At 55.7% G+C, this 23,283-nt stretch overlaps 6 protein-coding genes across 6 annotated transcripts in view; 4 read left to right on the top strand and 2 right to left on the bottom strand.

The window, feature by feature from the left end:
- The window catches only part of ENH_00065660 (PIK3R4 kinase-related protein, putative), a gene marked incomplete at both ends in the record, with an annotated part of 4,248 nt that extends 2,513 nt beyond the window's left edge, over positions 1-1,735 (top strand). The window contains one exon of the mRNA XM_013581850.1: positions 73-1,735. Within this exon, the coding sequence (XP_013437304.1) occupies positions 73-1,735 (1,663 nt within the window). The remainder of the gene's footprint in view (positions 1-72) is intronic.
- Positions 1,736-3,380: 1,645 nt separating this feature from the next.
- Positions 3,381-7,643, top strand: ENH_00065650 (hypothetical protein, conserved; the record flags this gene model as incomplete). The annotated part of the gene is made up of 4 exons (XM_013581849.1): positions 3,381-4,668; positions 4,843-5,448; positions 5,574-5,786; positions 7,549-7,643. 4 exons carry the CDS (start codon positions 3,381-3,383, stop codon positions 7,641-7,643), a joined length of 2,202 nt encoding a protein of 733 aa, XP_013437303.1.
- A 1,027-nt stretch (positions 7,644-8,670) lies between these two features.
- Positions 8,671-9,574, bottom strand: ENH_00065640 (hypothetical protein; the record flags this gene model as incomplete). The annotated part of the gene is made up of 2 exons (XM_013581848.1): positions 8,671-9,086; positions 9,514-9,574. The coding sequence occupies 2 exons, from the start codon at positions 9,572-9,574 to the stop codon at positions 8,671-8,673; spliced, it is 477 nt and encodes a 158-aa protein (XP_013437302.1).
- Positions 9,575-11,990: 2,416 nt separating this feature from the next.
- ENH_00065630 (hypothetical protein, conserved) lies at positions 11,991-15,908 on the bottom strand (the record flags this gene model as incomplete). Its single annotated transcript, XM_013581847.1, has 1 exon — positions 11,991-15,908. The coding sequence occupies one exon, from the start codon at positions 15,906-15,908 to the stop codon at positions 11,991-11,993; it is 3,918 nt and encodes a 1,305-aa protein (XP_013437301.1).
- Positions 15,909-17,323: 1,415 nt separating this feature from the next.
- Positions 17,324-21,164, top strand: ENH_00065620 (hypothetical protein, conserved; the record flags this gene model as incomplete). Its single annotated transcript, XM_013581846.1, has 9 exons — positions 17,324-17,351; positions 17,465-18,005; positions 18,097-18,295; positions 18,486-18,797; positions 19,177-19,279; positions 19,466-19,543; positions 19,778-19,935; positions 20,105-20,268; positions 20,837-21,164. 9 exons carry the CDS (start codon positions 17,324-17,326, stop codon positions 21,162-21,164), a joined length of 1,911 nt encoding a protein of 636 aa, XP_013437300.1.
- A 499-nt stretch (positions 21,165-21,663) lies between these two features.
- Positions 21,664-22,602, top strand: ENH_00065610 (hypothetical protein, conserved; the record flags this gene model as incomplete). Its single annotated transcript, XM_013581845.1, has 1 exon — positions 21,664-22,602. The coding sequence occupies one exon, from the start codon at positions 21,664-21,666 to the stop codon at positions 22,600-22,602; it is 939 nt and encodes a 312-aa protein (XP_013437299.1).
- Between the last annotated feature and the right edge of the window lie 681 nt (positions 22,603-23,283).

The raw sequence follows: 23,283 nt of genomic DNA, 5'->3' as shown, positions 1-23,283 counted from the left end.
TCGCCGCTGACGCCGCCGCCTCCACTGTTGCTGCTGCTGCTGCTGCTGCTGCTGCTGCTGCTGCTGCTGCAGGTACGACCCCTTCAAGGTGGACAGCTTCTGCCTGGGCTGGATGCTTTACTACTGCCTGACGAAGCAGCAGCTGTTTCGAAGGGCTCAGGCTTCTGACGAGGGCTGGGCAATGCTGGCTTCGGAGCAGCAGCAGCAGCTGTGCGGGCTGCTGCAGCAGAAGAACGGCAGCCGCTTGTCTGCTGCTGCTGTCGACTTCGTGCTGCAGCTGCTCAAGCCAGACCCAGCCAAAAGGCTCTCCGTCTTGGAAGCTTTGAGGCATCCTTTTATAGCAAAGGGCAGCGCCAGCGTGGTTTACGCGCACAATTTGCTGCCGCCGCTGCAGCAGCAGCCGCAGCAGCAGCAGCAGCAGCAGCAGCAGCACTTGGACCCAGAAACCAAGCGGCTGCAGCAAGAAATCCAAAGACGCGAGCAGCAGCAGCAGCAACAACAGCAGAAACACCAGCAGCAGCTCGCGCTCTCCCGATTCATGCAGCAGAAGGCACACGTCTTGCAGCAGCAGCGGATGAAGGAGTTCCAGAAGCAGCAGCAGAAGCTGCTGCAGCAGCACCAGCAGCAGCGCAGTGCAGCAGCTGCTGCAGCAGATGCCTGGGCAGAGATACACCCCCAGCACCTCAAGTACGAACATCAGCAGCACAAAGTGAGCAGGGAGCAGCAGCAGCAGCAGAAGCAGCAGCAGGAGCAGCTGCTGCTGCCGCAGCAGCCTAGGCGCCCATCCTTCAACATCCCCAAGAAGCCGCTGCAGTACGCGCAGCAGCTGCTGCACCACCGGCAGCAGCAGCAGCAGCCGCAGCAGAAGCAAAAATGTGCCTGCTGCTGCACCTCTTCAGAGGACGAGCGAAGCACTGATGCTTCAGCAGCCCGCACCCCTTATGGAAGCAACGACAGCACGCGCACAAAAGAGCAGCAGCAGCAGCAGCAGCAGCAGCAGCAGCAGCAGCAGCAAGTGTACAACTTGGGGGCCCTTCCCGCCCTTGGGGGCCCCCCGGCGCCTCCCCCCATCTCCAGGGCTGCCGCCTTCGGCGAACTGCCAGGGGGCGGAGGCGCAGCAGCAGCAGCAGCTGCCCGAGCAGCAGCAGCAACAGCAGCAGCTGCAGCAACAGCAGCAGCAACCGCTGCAGCAACGGCAGCAGCAACAGCAGTAGCAGCAACGTCAGCGTCCCCAGTGTATCCCGCGGGAGACGAGGCCCCGTCGCTGCCTCTGCATGCCCTCAGCAGCCCCACACTTTCTGCTGCCAGCACTGCAGCAAACAGCAGCAGCAGCAGCAACAGCAGGGGGCGCGGCTCGGGGACTCTGCAGCAGCAGGCAAAGAGCAACGGCAGCAGCAGCAGCAAGAGCTGCGCTGCTGCTGCTGCAGCATCTGTGGCACAGCCCCCGCCGTCTCGGCACTCGAATGGCCTCAAAGGTTTCTTATCGAAGAGCAGCATCATCAGCAGCAGCAGCAGCACGACCAGCAGCAGCAGCACGAGCAGCAGCAGCAGCAGCATCAGCGGCATGCAAAACGTCCGCAGCGCTCTCAGCGTGCTGCGGGTTGGAAACCGCATCAGCAAAGTCTTAAGCTCGAGAGGCAGCAGCCTCTGGGGCAGCAGCAGCAGCAGCAGCAGCAGCAACTCGGCAGCAGCAAAGCTCGCCACCACACCTCCCCGGCAGGCCGCGCAGCGTTGACTCCTTAAAATAATAGCTCCTTCACAGCAGCAGCAGCAGCAGCAGCAGCAGCAGTTGCTAAAACAGCAACAAAGGGCGCATTAGCAGCAGCAGAGCAGCAGCAGCTGCTGCTCGAGCAGCAGGCCTTGACACGGAAGGGCTGCTGCTGACCAGGCTGATTGCTGCAACAGCAGCAACAGCAACACTAGCAGCGCGGCTGCAGCAGAGCTGCAGCACGGCTACAGCAGAGCTGCAGCAGCAAGAGCAGCAGCAGCAAGAGCAGCAGCAGCAAGAGCAGCAACGCGGGGCCTGGCGCTCTGCAGCTGCAGCCCCGAAAGAAAGCAGCAGCAAAGCTGCAAAGTCTAGGATTGAAAATTCTAATTAAGCAGCAAAAGAATAAAAGCAAAACAATTGAATTGAATTAGAAAGGGAAACCCCAGCAAGAATGCGTGGGGGCAGTTTGCTGCTCCTTGCTGCTGCTGCTGCTGCTGCGTCTGTACACCCCGCAGCCGCCGCAGCGCCTTTTTCGTCGCCCAAGACGAAGACACAAATAAATAAATGAAGAAGCAAGGAAGCAGAAACAATTAGGCAATTAAATCTTTATTTCCTTTTCAAATCAACTTAATAATTGTATCTTTATTTGCTTTCTTTGTTTTCCTTTTGCTGCTGCTGTTGGCCGCGCGCGCCTGCTGCGGCGCTGCGGTGTATGCGCATACACCGCAGCACAGACTGGGGTGTATGGACAGTTCTGCTGCAGCACTTTTGTCTTTTAGTTCGGCTGCAGCCCTTTGGCAGAGAGAGCGGGCCATGCGGTGGCGAGTGCTGCTGCTGCTGCTGCTGCTGCAGTTAATTGCTGCTGCAGCTGCTGCAGTTGCTGCTGCAGCTGCTGCAGTTGCTGCTGCAGTTGCTGCTGCAGTTGCTGCTGTTGCTGAGGCCGTGCTTTGCTGCTGCTGCTGCTGCGGCGGCTCGTCAGTGCTCAGCGGGAGCCTGTCTCTGGCAGCAAACGCGGCTAAATGGCCGAAGCAACTAAATAAACAAAACTAAAAGAATAATAAACAATAAAATAAATCAGAAAAAGATAAAATGGACCAAAGAACAGCAGCAAACCCTGCAAATCCGCAGCAAGCCGTTGGCTGGGGCCTCTCGGCTGCCGCTGCAGAGCATCGAGGCCCTTCGCTGCAGCCTCTGGGGTGTACGTACAGAGACAGACGTGCAAATTAGCGCAAATTTAAATATTTTTAATTCCATTTAATTCTTTTTTCATCTTTTTTTTAACTTCGGTGCTTCCAGGCTCTCCTTTGCCCCCGCCGCCTTCTGCGGCCCCCCAGCCTTCGTCTTGCGCGCGGCTGCTTGGGGTGTACGTACACCTCAGCCACCTCAACTGCAGCAAAATTAAAATCAGAAGAAGCTTTTTAAAGTTGAGTTTCCTTTTGGTTTTGCATTTGCGGCAGACAGCAGTAAAGGCGGCGGCAGCAGCAGCAGCGGCAGCAGCAGCAGCAGCAGCGCCCTCAGAGCAGCAGCAGCAGCGACAGCAGCAGCAGCAGACCCGACGTAAACAGCAAGGGCGTCACCAGTTAGGTGACTGCCCACGCGGGAGCTGCTGCGAACTCGTCTTTGCTGCTGCTGCTGCTGCTGCTGCGCCCCAGCTGCTGCTGCCGACAACTCAATGGCGCACCATTCCCCGGGGTCTGCTGCAGCTGGCAAGAGCAGCAGCAGCAGCCCGAGGCTGCTGCTGCTGCTGGAAGGAGATGCCCTGCTGTTTGACTTTGCGAGCCTGGCGAACTGTTTGCTGCAGGGCCTGCTGCAGCAGCAGCTGCCTGCTGCTGCAGCGCAGGGTATGCTGCTCCCGGGCGTGCCTCTTGAGAAGGCAGCAGCAACCTGCGCCTTAGGTGTGCTGCAGCAGCAGCAGCAGCAGCAACAGCAGCAGCAGCAGCAGGGGGGAGCCTCGGCAGCAGCAGCACGGCGGGAAAGGGTTGCAAAGTTGCTGCAGTCTCTCCAGGGGCAGCTAGCCACCGTAGAGGGCCCCGAAGCAGCAGCAGATGCAGCAGCAAATGCAGCAACAGATGCAGCAGCAGATGCTGCAGCAACAGCAGGTGTGCTGGCAGCAAGCACTTGCTGCTGCTGGGCCAGAGGGCCACTCAAGACTGCAGCAGAAGCTCCGCAGGCCAGCAGCACCAGCACCTGCAGCAGCGTGCAGGACAGCAGCAGCAGCAGCAGCAGCAGCAGGGCCGCTGATTATGATGCTGCTGCGCAGCACTCATCAGCAGCAGCAGACGCATCAGGAAGCGCCGCTGCAGCAGGCACAGCCGCAGCAGCAGACACAGCCGCAGCAGCAGACACAGCTGCAGCAGCAGACGCAGCTGCAGCAGCAGAGACAGCTGCAGCAGCAGAAGCAACACTAGAAGGGTTCAGGCTGCTGCTGCAGCGGCTGCTTCCTTGCACAAGGCCTCATGTGGGGGCCCTGAGGCAGCTGCGCCGCTGCTGCTCTGGGGGCGAAATGGCAGTGGTTTGCTGCAGCAGCAACGGGAAGCTGCTGCAGCAGCTGCTGCCGCTGCAGCTGCACTTGGGACGGAACGCGCATGCTGCAGCAGCAGCGGCAGCTTCGCAAGGAGCCCCAGCAGCAGCAGCAGCAGCAGCAGCAGCAGCAGCAGCACCCGCTGCTGCTGCTACGCCCCTGCTGCCTTCTTGCCATTTGATGCATCTCAGCAGCAGCAGCCCAGAAGACTTTGCTGCTGCTGTGCAGCGGGTTGCTGCTGCTGTGTCCGCTGCGCCTACTGCCGCAGCAGCCGCGGGGGATATCTGCTGCTCTGGCGGCACGTGCTGCTGCTGCTACTGCTGCATCTGCTGCAGCTCGCCACAGCAGCAGCAGCAGCAGCAGCAGCAGCAAAAACAGCAGATCCCAGTCGTCGTGGCTGCTGCTACGGTGCCGTTCGCAAATCTCGCTGCTGCTGCAGGTGCGTCTTTGCAGCAAATCCCTTCTGCTGCTGCTGCTGCTGCTGCTGCTGCTGCCATATTTGAATGCTCGTTCTCCCTCTGGCTAGCTGCTGCTGCTTGTGTGGTTTGTGCTGCTGCGCGGAAGCTATAGCTGCTGCTGCTGCTGCTGCTGTGCGTTTTGCTGCGTCTCTCAGGCTTTAGTGTATTTGCGCCGCAGCTGCCAGCAGCAGCAGCAGAGCAGCAGTTGGTAACCCTTGAGCAGCAGTCAGGGCAGCAGCAGCAGCAGCAGCAGCAGCAAGTAAAACTGTTGAAGTGCCTCGAGTCCTTGGACATCATCTCGCTGCGGAAAGCCTATGGAATGCAGCCCTTGCAGCAGCAGCAGCAACAGCAGCAGCAGCAGCAGCAACAGCAGCAACAGCAGCAGCAGCAGCAGCAGCAGCAGCAGGTTGACGACGACGAGGCCACGCCTGTTTATGGAGAGCGCGTTGTGCCTCTTCGTGCCTTAAAGAATGTGTCAAAGGGCAGCAGCAGCACAGCAGCAGCAGCAGCAGCAGCAGCAGCAGCAGCAGCAGGAGTGACAGCGGAGGCCCGGCGAAGCCTCCTGAGATGCGGCTGGGGCAGCTGCTTCCTGCTGCAGCAGCCGCAGCTGCTGCAGGGCCTTGTAGTTCGCGGCTTCGGCAGAGGCAGCTCTTTACTGGGAATCCCTACGGCTAATCTCTTGCTGCAGCAGCAGCAGCAGCAGCAGCAGCAGCATCTGCTGCAGGATTTCGACGCTGCCGTAGACCTCGCACTGGTTCCGGGTAAGTGCTGCTGTTGCTGGCGTGGCTGCTGCTGCAGCTGCTGCTGTGTAGCTGCTGCTGAGTTCCGCCTCGCGCGCTCCTCGCACCTGCTGCTGCTGCTGCTGCTGCTGCTGCTGCTGCTGCAGGGGTTTACTTCGGGTGGGCGGTGCTGCTGCCTGAGGCTGGGGCGCAGCTGCCACAAGGTCCTTACAAGACAGTTCTGTCTTTTGGATTTAATCCTTATTTCGCCAACAGCAAAGCTACTGTGGTGAGAAGCAGCAGCAACAAACATTTGGGGCCCCCAGCAGCAGCTGGAGGGGCCCCCAGCAGCAGCTGGGGGCCCCCTTTCATTTTTATTTGTCTCGTTATTTATTTCCTTTTGAATTTGGAGTCTTATCTTTCTGCTGCTGCGCTGCTGCCGCTGCTGCCGCTGCTGCCGCTGCTGCCGGGCGCCTCGCTGCTACTGCTGCCGATGCTGCTGGGCTTTGCCCTGCTGCAGCTGCAGCAGCAGCAACAGCTGCTGCTGCTGCTGCTGCTCCAAGGGAGTCTGCCCTGCTTCTGATGCTGCTGGTGCCAAGAGGGAGCCTGTGGTGGCTTTTGCTGCTGCTGCTGCTTCCTAAATGGAGCCGGTGTTTGCTGCTGCTGCTGCTGCTGCTGCTGCTGCCTAAAGGAGGCCTGTGCTTGCTGCTGCTGCTGCTGCTACTGCCTAGTGGAAGCCTGTGCTTGCTGCTGCTGCTGCTGCTGCTGCTGCTCAGGAGCCGCACCTGCTGGCTGAAGATGTGGGGGATATTAGGGGAAGAGAATTGAAGATTTCTTTGTGGGGTTTTGTGCGGGCAGAAGCTCCATTTGCTTCTTTTTGTGAGTTTTTTATTTTTTAATTTTATTTTTAATTTTAGTTTTTGATTATTTGGAGAACTTTTTCTCCTTTTTGGTCTTCTTTTGTTTCTCGTCGTTCCTTTATTTTGTCATCTTTCTCTTGTCTTTTTTTGTTCTTTTATTTTTTCTTGTTTCTTTCTTTTTTTCATTTTTGATCTTTTTTATTTCTTTCTTTTGCCCCCTTTTATCTCTTTTTGTTTCCTTCTTTTGTCGCTTTCTTTCATCTCTTTTCTTTTCTTTCTTTCATCTCTTTCTCTTTTATCCCTTTTCGTTTATATTATTTACCTTTTTTATTTCTTTTATCTCTTTTTGTTTTTCTTTTCTCTTTTTGTTTATTTCTTTTGTCTCTTTTTGTCTCTCCTTTTGTTTACTTTTATTTCTTTTTTCCATTTATTTTGCTGTCTGACTCTTCAAATGTTTTTTCTCTTTTCCTTTTTCTTTATCTTCAATCTCTCTTCGTTCTTCCCTTCTCCTTTATTTCTCAGTTTCCTTTTATTTCCTTTTTATTTCATCTTTTCTTTTTTTATTTTTTATTTTGTTTTTTGGCTTCTCGGCGTTTGGCTGCTGCAGGCCGCTCGAGTGTATCTTCAGCTTTTCGCCTTCATTTGTTTTTTATTTTTCTTTTTTTGTTTTTTGTTTTGCTTTTATTTGCTTATTGTTCTTCTTTTATTTGTCTTTTATGTTTCTTTATTTGTTTTTTATTTGCCTTTTATTTGCTTCTTATTCTCCTTTATTTTTGTTTGTTTTTTATTTGTTATTCATTTGTCTTTTATTTATTTGTTGTCCGTCTATGTCTCTTTTTGCTTTTCATTTTTTACTCATTTTCGTTTTTGTTCTCACTTGTTTTGTCTTGTCTTTTATTTGTCTTCTATTTGTTCTTATTTATTTTTATTTATCCCTTTTCTGTCCTTTCTTTTTTAATCGATTTCTGTATTTCATTTTTACCTTTATTCGTCTCATATTTGTCTTTCATTTATCATTTATCTTTTGCTTCTTTTTGTCTCTTTTATCTTTTTTAAATCCAAGTTATGGAAACCCTAAACCCTAAACCCTAAACCCTGAAGCACCGACCCAGCAGCTGCGCAGAAGGCACTCAGAGCAGCAGCACCTGGTGTTGCTGCAGCAGCCGCAGCTAATGTTGCTTCTGCTGCAGCAGCTGCAGCTAATGCTGCTGCTACTGCAGCAGCTGCAGCAAAGCTGTATGTACACTGCGCTGTTTTTTGTTCTGCTGTCTGTACACCTCAGCCCACCTCGTCGCTGCTATTCAAAGAGATTGTGATTTGGCCCTCGCGGCTCTGGCCTTCCCTGAGGCAGCAGCAGCAAGGAAATTGCTGCTGTAAGCAGCAGCAGCAGCAGCAGCAGCAGCTGAAACAGCAGCAGCTGCAGCGGCGATGTGTTCCAGCGGAGGCCGAGGCATGCAGCCGCGCCAAAGAGAATGATCGTGCAAAGGCCGATCCGGCAGCAGCAGCAACAGCGACAGCAGCAGCAGCACGAAGAGCAACAGCAGCAGCAGCAGCAGCACGAAGAGCAACAGCAGCAGCAGCAACAGCCCCACCATTGTGCAGCTGCTGGGCGGCTTGCACTGCAATTTGCGGTGTACGTACACCCCAGCAGGAGAAAGTATTTCGCTCTGCTGCTGCAGCTGTTTGTTCGATGACAGCTCAGCAGCAGCAGCAGCAGCAGCAGCAGCAGCAGCAGCGGGACCCCACAAAGACCGTAAAATCAAACGCTTAAATATTCCCTAGTCCCTCAGTGTTTGCATGCGCAGCAGCAACTAAAGAGCTGCTGCGCAGCAGTACTGGCGGGCTCTAGACCCGCCGGCGGCTGCAGGGGGCAGCAGGAGCTGCAGTTGCTGCTGCCGTCAGCAGCAGCAGCAGCAAGCGCTGCTGCCCCCGCAGCTGCTGCTGCTGCCGTCAGCAGCAGCAGCAGCAGCAGCAGCAGGTGCTGCGCCTAGAACGCTACCGAGAAAGGAAGAAAAGGGCAGCAGCAGAGACAGAGGGGAAGCCCCGAGCCGCCAGAAGAGTTGGAGCCGCGGAGCACCAGCGCAGCGGCGTGGCAGCAGCGGCTGCTGCTGCTGCTGCTGCTGCAGCAACAAATCACTTAACTACGCATACACGCACAGGGCCAGTCGCCCTGCAGCTGCCTGGGGGCTCCGGCGGCTGCTGGGCGCAGCAGCAGCAGCTGCGCTGCTGCAGAGGGGCCGCCAAGCCATTGTCTGTGGAGCTGTGGGGGGGCCGTGCTGCAGCAGCAGTTCCTGCTGCTGCTGCTGCAGCAACTGCTGCTGCTGCAGCACCTTCTTTGTCTCATCATCTGCGTGCGCGGGAAGCCCCGGGGGGTGGGGCGCCCTAAAAATGTCGCTTGCGGGGCTCAGGCTTCGGCGGGCTTCTCGGCTTCTGCTGGTGCTGCTGCGTCTGCTGCTGCTGCTGGTGCTGCTGCTTCTGCTGCTGCTGGTGCTGCTGCTGCGTCAGCAGCAGCAGGCAGCGACGCCTTGGGCTGGGGAGGAGGAGGGGGGCTCTTTAGCGGGGGCGGCGCAGACAGCTCCACGCTGATTTGCTTGTTTTCAGGTTTTGCTGCTGGTGCTGCTCCCCCAGCAGCAGCAGCTGGTTCTGCTGCTGCTGCTGCGCCCGCTATCTCCTTCTCAGCAGCGGCAGCCGACTTACCTGCTGCTGCTGCATCGGCAGCAGCTGCTTCTGTTGCAGCGGCGGCTTTCTTGTCGGCTTCAGCTGCAGAAGCATGTGCTGCAGCTGGCGCTGCAGGTGCTGCTGCAGGAGCAGCAGCTGCTGCTGCAGCAAGACACACACGAACGCACACACCCGTAAACTGCTGCTGCAGCTCCATTGCAGCAAATATGAAACCCTAGAGACAAGTCAAATGTGCTGCAGTTGAGCGCCAAGCAGCGCAGCAGCAACGTGCTGCTGCGCTGCTGTCACACAGAGTTTAGGCACGTAAATCTGCTGCTACTGCAGCAGCAGCAGCAACCGCAGCGGAACCAATGTTCGTAAACGAAACCCAAACGCAGGCTTAATGCGCAGCAATGGTTTGGAGCGTCACTTAGGCTTCTATCGCTGCTGCTGCTGCTGCTGCTGCTGTTTGCTGCTGCGGGGCGCAGCGGGACGTCGGCCGCGGGCGGGAGGCCTGGGCAGCGCGGAACCACTGAATTAGGGTTTAGGGTTTAGGGTTGTTTTAGCTTTTATGGTATGAATTGTTTACCGGGAGCAGAGGGCTGCCTCTGTGCAGGCGTGGCTCCCTGCTTGCTGGAAACGCAACCCATCTTGCTGCTGCTGTCGCCGCTGCTGCTGCTGCTGCAGGAAAGGGGTTAGGACAAAGACGCAGAGACAGAAAAAATGTGGCAGTAGGACTTTAAAAATACGCCAAAGAATCGACGACGAACGCTGCAAGGTACCACGATATGTGCAGCAGCAGCAGCAGCAGCAGCAGCAGCAGCAAGAGCGGACCTACCTGCTGCTGCTGCTGCGCTGCAACGCTCACTCTCGCACAGCAGCAGGCGGACCGGCCCACGCCTTTTGTTATGTTTTGTATCTTTTTATGTGCTTAAGGAACAGCAAAAAGGATTATATAATGCATTTCGTTCTTGTGTTTTCAGCGTATCTGCAGCAGTACGCAAAGCAATGGGCAGCCTTGCAGCAGCGGTTGTTCCGCTGCTGCAGCACCGGACCAGCACCGGTTCACTCTTGCCGTTCTAAATGCATTTCTTAGAGCTTTTCATTTCGAAATAACCTTTTTAATCTATTTTTTGAATTTATTGCGCTCTTTATTTCCAGCAAAACGCGTGTCAGTGACCCGAGCAGCTCCCCAGCCGCGGAGCAGACGCAGCTAGCGGTCCTCCCACGCCCGCAGTGTGTGCGTCTTTCTGGCAGCACCAGCAGCACTCCCTATGAAATAAAGCTAAACAATAGAATTAATTTAATTTAATTTCTCCCTTTCCTTTGAAATTTTGCGGCTAAGAGCTGGCGGCGCCGCAGCAGGCCAGCTCCAGCGGGGGCCGCGCCGGGCTGGCGCGGGTCCTCTTTGCTGCACCGCCCCCAGCCGCTCCTTGCTGCTCACACCTGCAGCAGCAGCCTCAATGCGTAAACCTCGGGGTGCAGCAAGTCTGTGCAGCCCTTGGGTCCTTTGCTGCTGCTGCTGCTGCTGCTGCGGGTGGGGGCTGTGTGTGCGCTGCGCGTGCAGCAGCTGCCCCGACTGTAAGACACGTCTAGGGCTCTAAAGAAACATTAAAAGTCAAACTTTATCACAAAAAGAAATTCATTTGGGCTCTTTAGTTTGCTGCAGGCCTGCAGACCTGCAGCTGGCCCGCTGGGCACACGAGGCCAGGAGCTGGGGGGAGCCCGGGGCCATGGGGAGGCTGCAGTTTGCTGCTGCAGCAGTTTTCGCCTTCAGCAGCACTTTAGAGCTGCTGCAGAAGCTCTTTTGCTGCACCCAATTGGCTTCTGCAGAAGGAGAAGCCCCACTAAGGTCTGGAGGACCTGCAGCCCTTAGGAGGGCCTCACTAGTTGCTGCTGCAAGCTGTATAGACACTCCAGATTTCAGCAGCAGAAAGCTGCAGCGAAGCTGCTGCAGCTGCTGCAGCTGCTGCTGCAGCTTCTCTGCCGCCACAGTCTGCCTGGGTGCTGCACTGCCCCAGATTGTTTAATTAAAAGCCTTTTAGCTCCTTTTGAGTCAAATTTTTGAGAAAATTGTTCTAATATAACATCAGCAGCAAAGCCAAAGGCTCCAAAGGCCTCTGGCTGTGGCTGCTGAAATGGAAGATGGCCAAAATGCACTGCTGCTGCAGCTTCAAGAGACTAAAGATCTTATTTAGGACTTGGGAAAAAGTCTCTTTTGCGTTTTAATAAATTCTGGAGGAAAAAGAAAGAAGAAAATTTCGTTTTGAAGGGGCCCCTGTGGGTCCCCAGAGTGGTTTAGTCTGGGGCCAAGCTGCAGTGCTTGTGATGAAAAATGAAAATTATTTTTCAAGTTTGTTTTAATTGTTTTAATTGAAAGTGGAAGTTCCACCTGCTTAAAAATGTCTTCAAGTCAATTAAGTCATTTTAGGAAGCGCGCACGAGGAGCTCAGGCGCCTCGCAGCTAAATGCAGCCAGCTTGCCGCGCTGCTGCTGCTGCAGCTGCTACAGCAGAGCCCTGCTGCTGCTCCAACAAGTCTGCTGCTGCTGCTTCTGCTGCAGCTTCTGGCCCCACACCGAGCTGTCCAGGCAAATGCAGGCTTTGCTGCGGCCACGAAGGCAGCAGGTACTTTCTATTCTATTTATGTTTTGTGGGTTCCTCTGGCTAGCCGTGGCTAGCCGCGGCCAACTCTAGCTAGTTTTAACTAGCCGTGGCTAGCTGCAGCTAACTCTAGCTAGCCGTGGCTTGCCGCGGCTAAGTCTAGCTAGCCGCGGCTAAGTCCAGCTAGCCGTAGCTGGCCGTGGCCAATTCTAGCTAGCTGTGGCTAGCCATGGCTGATTCTAGCTAGCCATGGCTAGCTGTGGCTAAATCTAGCTAGCTGTGAGTAGAAGTAGCCAGCCACGGCTAGCCGTGGTGCAGCCGGGGCGGCTCGCGCGCGTCGCAGCTAACTGTCAGAAGTGAGACTCAGCTGCAGCAGCTTGCTGCAGCAGCTAGCTGTGATCCAAGGCAGCTAGCTGCTTCAAGAAAGAACAAAAGACAAGAACTTTCTGCAGCTTCTTGTGTTGTCAGCAGTGAGGCAGCAGCGGCAGCGGGGGCAGCAGCAAGTCTAGAGTGTACAGACAGCTCCGCACTTCGTGCTGCACTGATTTGCTGCGCAGTGCTGCCTCCACTTCCAGCTGCATGCGCAGCGAAGGGCGGGACCCGTGCTGCTGCTCGCTGGTCCACAGCTGCTGCTGCTGCTGCAGTACTTGCTGCTGCTGCTGCCGGCATTCAAGCGCTTCTGCTGCGTGAAGGGCAGCGCGTGCTGCTACTGCTGCAGCCGCTTCGTGGCCCCCCAACAAAGACACCAGCATATCCCACGCCCTTTGCTTCTGATCTTGGTCATGTTGTTGCTGCTGTTGCTGTTGCTGCTGCTGCTGCAGCTGGATGGGATAGTAGCAGCCCGCAAGAAAAGAAACAACAAATCGGCCAACCTGCAGCTCCTCTGACGGAGCTAAGAAAGGTATAGACTCAGTTGCTTGCTTTGGCTCTGCTGCTGCCGCATGCATAGCTGCTGCCGCTTTTGCTGCTGCAGCTTCTGAAAGCAGCAGCAGACGCAGCTGCAGCGCCTCAGCCAACAGTGGAGGGTGCTGAATGTGGGTGGCACAGATGGCTGTGATGCCCACGAGGCCGCGCTGTTGCTGCTGCAGCCGCTGCAGCTGCTGCAGGCGTTTCTGGTGGGCTTTCTGCTGCTGGTCGCTCTGCTGCTGCTGCTGCTGCTGCTGCTGCTGCTGCTGGTTAGCGCTGCTATCGGGTGAGACAGACGGCATCCGTGTAAACAAAAGGGAGAGGCATCTCTTGTGAAACGCTATATTGTCGCAGAGAGAATCCACTAGGAGAGACATGAAGGCTCCTGTCGTCTGAATATCCTGCAGCTCTTGCCGTTGCTGCTGCTGCTGCTGCTGCCTGGCTGAGGGAAGGTGCAGCGAGAGGAGCACTGCAGCTTCCAGCAGGCGCGCCATATGCATGCAGCCACTGAGGCTCAGCGTCGATATATCTGTTTGCTGCTGCTGATGTTGCAGTAGCAGCTGCTGCTGTTGTTGGCGTTGCTGCTGGAGCTGTGGGGTCACAAGCTGCTGTACTGACTTCAGCAGCAAATGTGGGGCCTCCCGCAGCGCTGCAGCGTAGGCTGAAAGAATTCGCGCTGCTTCCTCCAGTCCTAGCTCCGTTTGCATGTGCTGCTGCTGTGGCTGCTGCGGCAGCTGCTGCAGCTTCTGCAGCCGATACAGCAGCTGCTGCTCTGCTGCTGTCCATTGCTCCGAAAGGAGGCGACGGGGGAAGCGGCTCAGCGCTAGGAGGCAGGCAGTCAGCTGAGAGACAGTTGAATCAGCCTGCTTCTGTTGCTGCTGCTGCAGCAGCTGCTGCTGCTGCTGCTGCGGTTGGAGAATGGACTGCTGCAGTGCTTCGACGAGTCTTACAGGGATTGTGGGTAGCCTGCTGCATATGGCCAGCAGCGCTGCTGCTGCTTGTCGAGGGATTTTCGCCTCCAGCTCCTGCTGCTTCTGCCGCCGCCGCTGCTGCTGCTGCTGCTGCAGCCGCTGCAGCAGGGAGTCACACCCTGCTTCCACTGCAGCAGCAGCCTCACTCCGCACTGCTGCTGAAGGTGAAACACTTGAAAGAAGGCCTGCATCTGCTGCTGCATAGGCCAGAAGTTCGAGGCTGAAGTGCTCTCTGTATCCTCGCAAGTACCTGCACAACAGCAGCAGCAGCTGCTCAACTGCAGCGTCCTTGCTGCTGGAAGCAGCAGCAGCAAAGGAAGACAGCAGCACTTTGGCTGTCACTGGAGCCACTGGGGCGAGATGCCCAGCCGCCGCGCCTTCGGCTTCTGCTGCTGCTTCTTCAGCTTCTGCTGCTGCTGCTTCAAGACATGCTGCTGCAGTTGCTTGCGTGGGCTCGCCTGCTGCTGGAAGCAGCTGGTGAAGCAGCCGCAGCAAGCAGGGCGCAAATTGCTGCAGCAGCTGCTGCTTCTCTGCTGCAGTGATGCTGCAGCGCGCCACAGCAGCGCAGCCTAAAGCTATTTCCTTAAGAAGAGATGAAGGCTCAGCAGCAGCAACAGCAGAACCAGCTCTTTTGTTTCTGCTGCCGTTGCTGCTGCTGCTGCTGCTGCTGCTGTTGCTGCTCGCCAGCAGCAGCTGCGGCAGCAGCACCCGCCACACTGGCGCATGCGCAGCTGGCAGCAGCTGTGATGTCCGCGTCAGAGAAGAGGCCAACGCTGAAAGGTCTCGCTGCGCTGCAGCAGCACCACGCGAAGCAGCAGCTGCAGCAGGAGGCAGGGCTGCTGCAGCAGCAGCAGCAGAAGACAATGGCGAAGCAGTAGCAGCAGGTGGAGGCACGGCCTTTAAAATAACAGCAGGCAGCTCCCCAAGGAACCAGTGCAGCCAGTCCAACCAAAATATCTTACTGTCCCGTCTGCTGCTGCTGCTGCTGCTGCTGCTGCTGCTGTCACTGCTGCTATGAACGGCATCGCGTGTCTGCAAACAGTCAGATGGCTGCAGCTTCGAAGCAGCAAAGCGACAAAATGCATATGCAGTCCTTGCTGCATCCGGCAGCGTGGGCCAAGCTCTGACGTGTTGCTGCTGCTGCTGCTGCTGCTGCTGTTGCGGCGACAGTTCTTGCTGCTGCTGCTGCTGCTGCTGCCAGCAGCAGCGCGCTTGCTGCGCCAGCGAAATTGCCGCCCATTCAGGAAGCTCCCAGCGCCTGTCAGTGAGTGCAGCAAAAGCTACAGCAACAGCAGCAGGGCCAGCGAGAGTATCTGCTGCAGCAGCTAGCGGAAGCAGCACTGCAGCAAGCAGATGAGGAACTGACGCAGGAGACCCAGCAGCAGCAGTTGTTCCACTAGCAGCAGCTTCTGCTGCTGCCTTTGCTGCTGCTGCTGCTGCTCTGGGGGACGGCGGCACAGCAGCAAGCAGCGGCAGCAGCCGCAGCAAGTCACGGGGGTCGTGCTGCGCTGCGTGCTGCAGCACATGCAGCCCCACCTTCTGCAGAAACTGCGTCACTGGATCACCTTGTTCGTACTGCTGCTGCTGCAGCACGAGCTGCTGCTGCTGCTGCTGCTGCTGCTGCCGTTGCAGTTGCTGCTTGTAGTGCGTAGCCAGGCTGACCCCCAGCATAGCAACATCTCTATGAGGCCATAAGTCTACAAGCGGGCTGCAGTAAGCAGCAACTTTGCGCAGCGTTGCAGCATGCGATGCAGAGGCTGCTCCAGTTTTGCTGCTGCTGCTGCTGCTGCTGTTGCTGCTGCTGGGGCCAGTGAGTCTAAAGACTGCTAGGCAGATCTGCTGGGGGGATAAGAAAGGAAGAGAGTCCAGCAAATACTCCTCGCTGTGTTCTTCTGCATCTGTTTGCTGCCGGCGCTGTCTCTGCTGCTGCTGCTGCTGCTGCTGCGGGCGCTTCGTAGCTGCTGGAAGCGCCACACGGGTAGCAGCAGCTGCTGCCCCTGGCGGCTCTTCGCTGCTGCTGCTGTCTGCGGCTATTCCGTTGGAGCCAAAGGCTCTTTGCCTTTTTGGAAAGAGGCTCTTGCTGCTGCTGCTGTTGCAGCCGTAGCGAGTGCTGCTGCCACCACTGCTGCTGCCATCATTGCTGCTACTGCTATTGCTGCTGCTGCTGCTGCAGTGCCTGCTGCTGCTGCTCCTTGGAGGGTTTGCTGCCGCCGCCTCCGGGATTATCTCATACCCGAATCTCTGCTGCTTCGCTGCGGGGCCCCCTTTGTGCTTCGCTGCTTCCAGTGGCCTGCTGCTGCTTCTCCTGCTGCTGCCACTAGTGCTACTGACGCTGCTGCAGCTCGTGTTGCCGCCGCCTTTGCTGCTGCCGCCGCGGCTGTAGACCCTTTGACGCTTTTGCTTCTCCCTCACCAGGACTCCAAGAGAACGAGAAGCCTGAAGGCGCCAGTACGTCCTATTGTGCAGCAGCAGTTGTTGCTGCAGCAGCTGCAGCAGCTGCTGCATTCGGCAGTGCGCTTGTACCCAGAGCTCCCAAACAGCAGCGCTGCGGGGGCCTTCAAAGCCCCCAAACTGCAGCAGCAGCAGCAGAAAGCCTCACGGCTTCATTCAGCTTCTTATTAGTAGTGCCCTCTAAGCCCTTTGCCCTGCCGCAGGCGCCCGCAGCAAATGAAAGCCCTGGGGAGTAGGCCACGGCGAGCACAGCCCGGACCGAAGGATGTTTAATTCGGCTCAGTTACAATGCAATTTATGTTTAATTAAACCATTGCAATGATATAGATTCATAAATTGCAAAGAAGGACTCTGACTATCCTGACTATCCTCAAGGACCTTCGGATCTTCGAGCAACCAGCGAGCCCCGTGGGGTGAAGAAGGCCAGCCTCGATGCACACCTAACGCATTCTGTTGTATTTGTATATTTCTTTTTAATCTGGAGCTTCTTTTGTTTTTCTTCAGGCCTAAGTGGAGGGGAAATCAATAGGTACACAAGGGGGCCTCAGGGGGCCCCAAAGGGGGGCCCCCAGGGGACCTTCAGGGGTTCTGCGGTGTTCTGGGGCTGCAGCCACGCGAGTCGGCACATCTAGGCAGTGTGCCGACTTGTCGCGATTGTACTGTCTCAATCTGTCTTTGTCCCTTAATTTACTAATTTTAGATTAATTTGTGTTTGTTTTGATAGACGCGAAGGCCTGGTCGGCGCAGGTTGCGGGCCCCAGCCACACAGCCCGCAGCACACTGACCCTAGCTCTTATATCCCTGGGCAAGAAGAACAGCAGCCCCGGGGGCCCCAGGCAGGTTTTAGGGGGGCCCTTGAGCCCTCAGGCCTAGAGAAATAGCCGTAGAGCAAAAGCCCTGAGCCTCAGGCAGGAAATGTGGGCCTTTGGCCCGCTGCGCTAGAAACCTCAGCTGCTGCTCGAAGCCGCCTGAAACTGCTGAGGCCACCAGGCACTAAAGACAGTAGTGAAATGAGGCTGCTGGCCTTCAAATATCTAGTCCCTAGAACGCTGAAACTCAGGGTGTCGCTGGGCTACCCAGGTTGTGCGTAGTGCTGCTGCACCCGACGCAGCAGCAGCAGCAGCAGCAGCAACAGCGTGTACTTTCTCGTCCACTGCTTATTAATATTGCTGCTGCGCCGTCTCTTTTTAGCTGCTGCAAAGCAGCAGCAGCATCAAGGGCAGCGGCAGCAGCAGCAGCATGTGCCCTGCTGAGCCTTGCTGTGGCTGCTGCTAAGCCCTCCTGTTGCTGCCGCCTGAAGCAAGCGAGGCATCCTTGTGAGCAGGCTTTGCCGAGCCTCTGTTTCTGGGGACCTTCCTCTAGTAACGAGTAGAGGGCTCTTGTTGCAGCAAGCTGCAGCAGGCTGCAGCAGGCTGCAGCAAGCTGCAGCAGCAGGGGCAAACCCACGCAGGTCACCGAGCAAAAGGCTGATGCCAAGCAACGACTGCGAGCCACAAGGTGTCTAGATTTCGCAACATGCAGCAAAAATGCAACAGAGAGCTCAGAGCCTCCGGTCTAGGTTTTAAGTTTTAAGGCGAAGAGCCAATTTTTCTTGTGTCTGAAATATGCAGATGAGCAACACAGCGCGGCGCTGCGGCAGGCGCTGTGGTCAGCCCGGTCTTATGCTGTTTCGGATGCTGCTGCTGGTGCTGCTGCTGTAGAAGACGAGAGCAAGTATTCCTTCAGGCCTCGAATATCTGCGGAGTCGCAGGTCCTTGCTGCTGCTGCTGCTGCGGCAGCAGCAGCGGCAAGACCAGCGGCAGAGGCAGCAGCAGTAGGGAACTGCAACAGTGTGCACCTGCGCCTGTATTACCAGGGACTCGAGTCAAGGCGGAAAAAGCAGCAGCAAAAGATTCTGCTGCTGCGCCAGCAACAGCAACAGCGGTCGCGGTGTAGCGCAGTAACCGCCAGCAGCAGCAGCAGCAGCAGCAGCAGCGCTTCTTGCGGCCTGCTTATCTCTCAGCAGCTCTACGAAGACGCACTAACGAGGAGGCGCAAGCAGCAGCAGCAGCTTCTCTTGCTGCAGCGAGAGCAGCAGCACCTCAGTAGCTCATCCAAGCTAACGGCTGCGTCGCTCAGAGTCTTCAAGCAGCGGCTCTCCAAGGAACTCAAGTAAAGTCAAACGCGAAATCCTTTCGCTACTGTCTGCCCCGAGCCCTCCAAACCCTAAGACGCAAACTCTTGCTGCTGTGCATGCATGCAGGCAGGCCTACGCCAGCCTTCAGCAGCAAGCCTCAGACGCCTCTGCCCTCCCGGCGCCTCTGCTCCCTGACTGCCTGCAGCTGCTGGGTATTTTCCAGCACCAACACGAGCAGCAGCAGCAGCATCAGCTGCAGCAGACCGACCCCGTTATCAGGGCGAGGAAGCAACTGACCTTTCAAGAAGCCACAAAGAAAGAACTCGTGAGGCTTTTCTTACTCTTCATCTTGAACTTTACACGCTCATTTCTGAAATCCGAATCTTAAACAGCTTCTGCAAAGCTCTGCAGCAGATGGTCTCTGCCAATTAAGAGCCAGTCATGAGGCTGTGAGAGTTAAGAATTTATTAAAGCTTCACATCAAATCCATTAATTGAATGAGGTTTCCCCCGCAGCGATTGGCAGACCGGCTCTGCAGCCTTCTGGACCCTGAGGGCTCGGGGAAGATACAGCGAGAGCGTCTTTTCCAGTTTCTTGCTGGGCTCTTGTCGGACTGCAGCAGGAGTTGGAGTGGCAGCAGCAGCTGCTGCAGCGGTCACTGCGGCAGCAGCAAGGAACCCGCCCGTGACAGCAGCGGAATCAGCAGCAAATGTTCCTGCCCTCAACTCGCTGCAGCGACCAAAAGACTTGAGGATATAGGAATCAGAGAAGGCGAAGCAGGAGTCAGCAGCGTCAGAGGTGCACACGCAGCAACACAGCTGCAGCAAGTGAGCCAAGTACCCGCTGCAGCTGCTGCGCCATTATAAACAGGTTCCTGACGCGTTTTTCCGTAGCGATTGTTGCTGCTGTAGTTGCTGCGTCCCTATAAGCAGTTTCTTCACGTGTGTTCCTGTGGCAATTGCTGCTGCTGTAGCTGCTGCGCCATTGTACTGAGTTCCCTGGCTCGTTTCCTGTTGCAATTGCTGCTGCTGTAGCTGCTGCTGATCCTGTTTCTGCTTGCCGGGCAATTAATTCCTCTGGCTCTCAGTCGCTGCTAAGTGGCTTACAGCGCCGAAATGCAGGCGGTGACACTCTAGGGTTTGGTGTTCAAGATAAGGGTTCTGGCCCAGGGATGCAGCTTAGCTGAATTGGCGTTTGGCTTTGCAGGAAACTCTTGCAGTTTACGCTGAGCTGCGGCGCCTAAGTCGTGACTTCTTGCCGCTGCTTTTGAACCGCCAGAGGAGTTGCTTCTTCCGCAACAAAAGCCTCCGTGAGGGTTTAGGACTTGGGTTTTGAACTAGAGTTTCGCAGCACGGGGGCGCAGGGTTTCAGTGCCAGTCTTGTAGATGGGGCTTAGTTATAGCACTGAGAAGGCCCTTAGGCTCTGCGCTCTGGGTTGAAGGTGAAGGGCTTGGGCTAAAGACCTAGACTTGAAGGCCAAGAGCTTTGCCTGCAGGCCAGGCGCCCCCACAGGAGGCACAGCCAAAAGTGCGCTGCAGCTCTGCAGCAGTCACAGAAAGGCTTCTTGAACGCGGTCAGGCAGAAAGCTGGGTTTTCTAGGGGTTTTCTAGGCCAAAGGGCTCAGTGTAGCACTGAAAGTTTAGATCCCAGCGAAAAGGGCGTTTGTTAATGCAGTCAGTTGGTCTGGGAGCTCTCCCCATGAAGTGATGCACTTCAGAAGCAGCAGCTTCCTGTAGGCTTCGCCAACTGGAGCTTCCAGTTCAAGTTTTGCCACATCAGCTTTTAGACGCATGGCGTCTGCGCACAGGGCGGCAACGGCAGGCTCGAAGGGAGCTCTTGCAGCAGCAGCGGCAGCAGGAGCAGCAGCAGCGGTGCCCAGGAAGCCCCCGTTCCTGCACACCAAGGGGAAATTCAGTGGGGGGCCCCTGGGGGCCCCCAACGGCGGCTCAGAAACAGCCAAAGCGGGTAAGGCGACCATGCAATTTAAATGTAGGTGTATGCAAACCGCAGCTGCCCCCAGGAAATTCCAGAATATGCATTCGCGCAAGAACGTAGGCAACAGGAAACAAACATATACAGTTCGAAATCTACCTTACATGCTCGAGCAAAGAGAGCTGGTGTTTCGAATTCGCAGACGAAAGGAGGAGTGTCTCGACACGTGCAGTTATTCGAGCTGGCGCAATATCAGCAACAGCAGCAAGAACAGCAAAAGCAGCTTCGGCAGCAACAACAGCAGCAAGATGACTTGAAGGAATGCACTTTCAGGCCTGACTTAGGCCTATCTCATAAAGCGCCTCGGTAAATGCACAGCCACAGAGCCCTCTTCTCCTCTCAACCTGTACTTTGCCGGACCTCGTTTTTCTCTCTTTGCCCTTACCCCAGCTCAATACCGCGTTTAGTCTGCGCCTCGGCTGTTCCTGCGGTGTATAAACGGTTGCTATATTCTTGCACGCCTGCCCAGTTGTGTGCTTCTCTGTATTAGTTCTTGTCTGGTACCCAGCCGTTTGTGCGAATGGGTGCAATCTTAACTTTGTTTTTTTGGACTTCGTCGCGTGTCCGCCTTTTCTCCGTAATTTTGTCATTGTGTTCCCGTGTTTTTGTTGGCATGTTTTGGCTGGCCGCTAAGCCGGTTTGGATGTTCCAGTGCTCACGGGTTTGCACAGAAGGGTGCATTTATAATGTGTGCCTCTGTACACACTCACGCAGTTTGCCTTTTGCATGCTGCATGCAACTGGCAGCAGTCGTGAAAACGCGTGAAATGCACTTTGGGATGTCCGCTTTTGTGTACACGTGAGCTTATCTGAACTCGGTCTTCCTCTCAAACTGCAAAGGCAACTTTGTTGTGCTGCTGAACCTATGCTGCCAGAGGCCTTGGGCCGGGCCCTCCTCCCCCTGTGGGCTTTGGAGCAGCCATAGAACGGCTCCGGCGAGGAGCTGCAGACAGGGAGCGTCTTTTCAGGTTTTACCATAACCGGCAAGCCCTAAACCCTAAGCCCACTCACAGCCATGACTCAGAACAAACTCCCCTGGCGGAGGCCCTCAAACTCAATCCCCCAAGCTTGCCACTGTCTTCTTGCAAATCAAGCGAACCCTTATTTCCCTTAAGTTATAGCATGAGCCTAGTAAGTAAACCCAACCAGAATACGTCACCCTCACATCTAGCTCTGGACTTCACGAGCTCGAGGGTCTTGTGACTCAGGCTGGTGGAGCCACCCTCGCCTGCGTCCAAGAAAGGGGGACCCTTTAGCTTCTCAGAGGGGCACTACACCCTGCGGTTGGCCCCTGAGGTATTCGGCGTTTCCGTCGAAGTTCAAAAGGGAAAGATAGTCCGGATTTCGATTAGAGAGGGAGAAGACCCCAGGGCGGCGGTAACAAACCCTAATCTCTTGAAGAAACCTACAAAGCACTTCGCCCAAACCCTGGACCCGAACCCCAGGCCCTTAGTAAAAACAGTAGCCAGGGCTTGATCCCTGGAAGTTCTGCTTAAAAATGAATAACGAAAGTGCTATCTTCGTTCACGTAGCGCAGGTAGCGCATAGAAAATAGACACCCCAGCAGACAGAGTTCCTGCAGCTAGTTCCGCCATCGCAGCTAGGGTTTGGGGTTTTTGGAGCTCAGGTTCAGTCTTTCTGCCGCTCTTACGGTCTGCACACGGAGGAACAGGAATGGCTGTGCAACATAATCTTGAAGGAGATGGCGTCTAGAAACCTCTTAGCCTTTGTAGGCGGCGACTCACCAGCAGAAAAGATACCCCAGGCCAAGCCACTGCCTAGACTGCGCTCCGGCTCCTCCGAGGACTTGACAGCAACAAATAACAAGGGGCCGTACAGTGGCCCCACAAGAGAAACAGCCCTGGATATGAGCTCCGTGTGGTCAAAAAGTCCCAACGAATTCCCCAAAAGGCTGCAAGGCTCAGGGTCTCGGATAGCCCCCTTGCGAGAGTGCTGCCTAGCTCCTGGTGAGCTGCGGGAAAGGCTCACGAATGGACCTTTGGGACCCAGCCTGGAAGGCCCTTTGTCTTGCTCCGGTTTGAATGGGGAAGTAACAACCCCAGTAAATACGAAAAGAGATTTGCCTGAGACCCCTGTTGCCGAACCTTCGACTGAAAGTGAAATTTGGGACTTCCCGTTGGCGCCTCCTGGTGAGATAGCGCAACGTGCAGAAGAAGACAAAGGAAAGCCCCATGCCTGCGAGGCGGAGAGTGGGCAGGAGCAGCAGGACCAGCAAGAGCAGCAGCAGCCAGCGGAGGAGAAGCAAAAAGCACAACAGCAGCAGGTGCCCCCTCCGTCCCAACTATCTGTAGCCCCGGTACATACATCACCCACAGAAGCCATTCCTGAAGAAACACTAGAGGAGGTGCAACAGGAGCATCAGCTGCTTGAAACAGACACAGAAGTAGGGGTAGAAATGCTACAGGAAGTGCAGCAAACGCAGCAGAGCCAAAGCCGGGGCCCCAGCAAGGAGCGCGGCAGCCTCCGCTGTTTGTCAGTCTTTTCTTCTGAGCCCGATGAGGCGTTTGCTAGTGCGCCAAATACCGGCGGCAGTCGCAGTCCTGAGGACGGGCGAAAGCCCCCTGATGGCGCGGAGTCGTGGGGATGGCTGAGCCCCATTGCCACAGAGACAGACCCTTGACTGAATTACATAATTACAAAAGTTTTCGTTGCATTAGCAGCACATTGTAGCTGGCATGTGTGAAACGCAGAGGTGTTTCTTAAGCCAGTCTACCCTTTGCCCTCGAATCTAAACCAGAGGCCCTGATAAATCAGTCGTTGCAGCTCCTATCCTTGCTACACGCATTGCAGGTGAAGAGTTCCGCGTCAAGATCTATTTGCACAGCTTTGTGCAGTTAGTCGTCAGCTACCGCACTAGATTCTATGGCTTCCGTGTTTTTCAAAAGGCCCATTCGCTGCTATTTAATTTAACACGCTAGCAAAAGCACTGCCTTTGCTTCCCTCTTTTGCGGGAGGAAGGAAACTGCAGCGCAATGGCACCAAAGAAATATGTAGAGTCTTCGTACCGTGCCCGTACCACACCTGCACAGAACTACTCGCAAAAGCTGAAAGGCACCACAAGAAAGTTGAAGTGGTGCTAGGTGCAGCACGGAATGTACACTAAGCCACAAAAGAGCCAAAGAGACGTAGGAAAAGACAAAAACCTAGAGAGTGAGGCACAAAAAGGCAACGAGGAAGACATACAGACGAAGAAAGCTGAACAAAAAACAATTGGACGTAAGCGCGAGAAACAAACAAAAATATAAAGAAGTCTGAAGAAGGAGAAGCAAAGACACAAAAAAGCATTAAAACGGACAGAAAA

Source organism: Eimeria necatrix, genomic scaffold (genome assembly GCF_000499385.1).
Source record: "Eimeria necatrix Houghton genomic scaffold, Enh_scaff5, whole genome shotgun sequence".
Taxonomy (NCBI): domain Eukaryota; phylum Apicomplexa; class Conoidasida; order Eucoccidiorida; family Eimeriidae; genus Eimeria; species Eimeria necatrix.
This window is presented reverse-complemented; position numbering and strand designations above follow the sequence as displayed.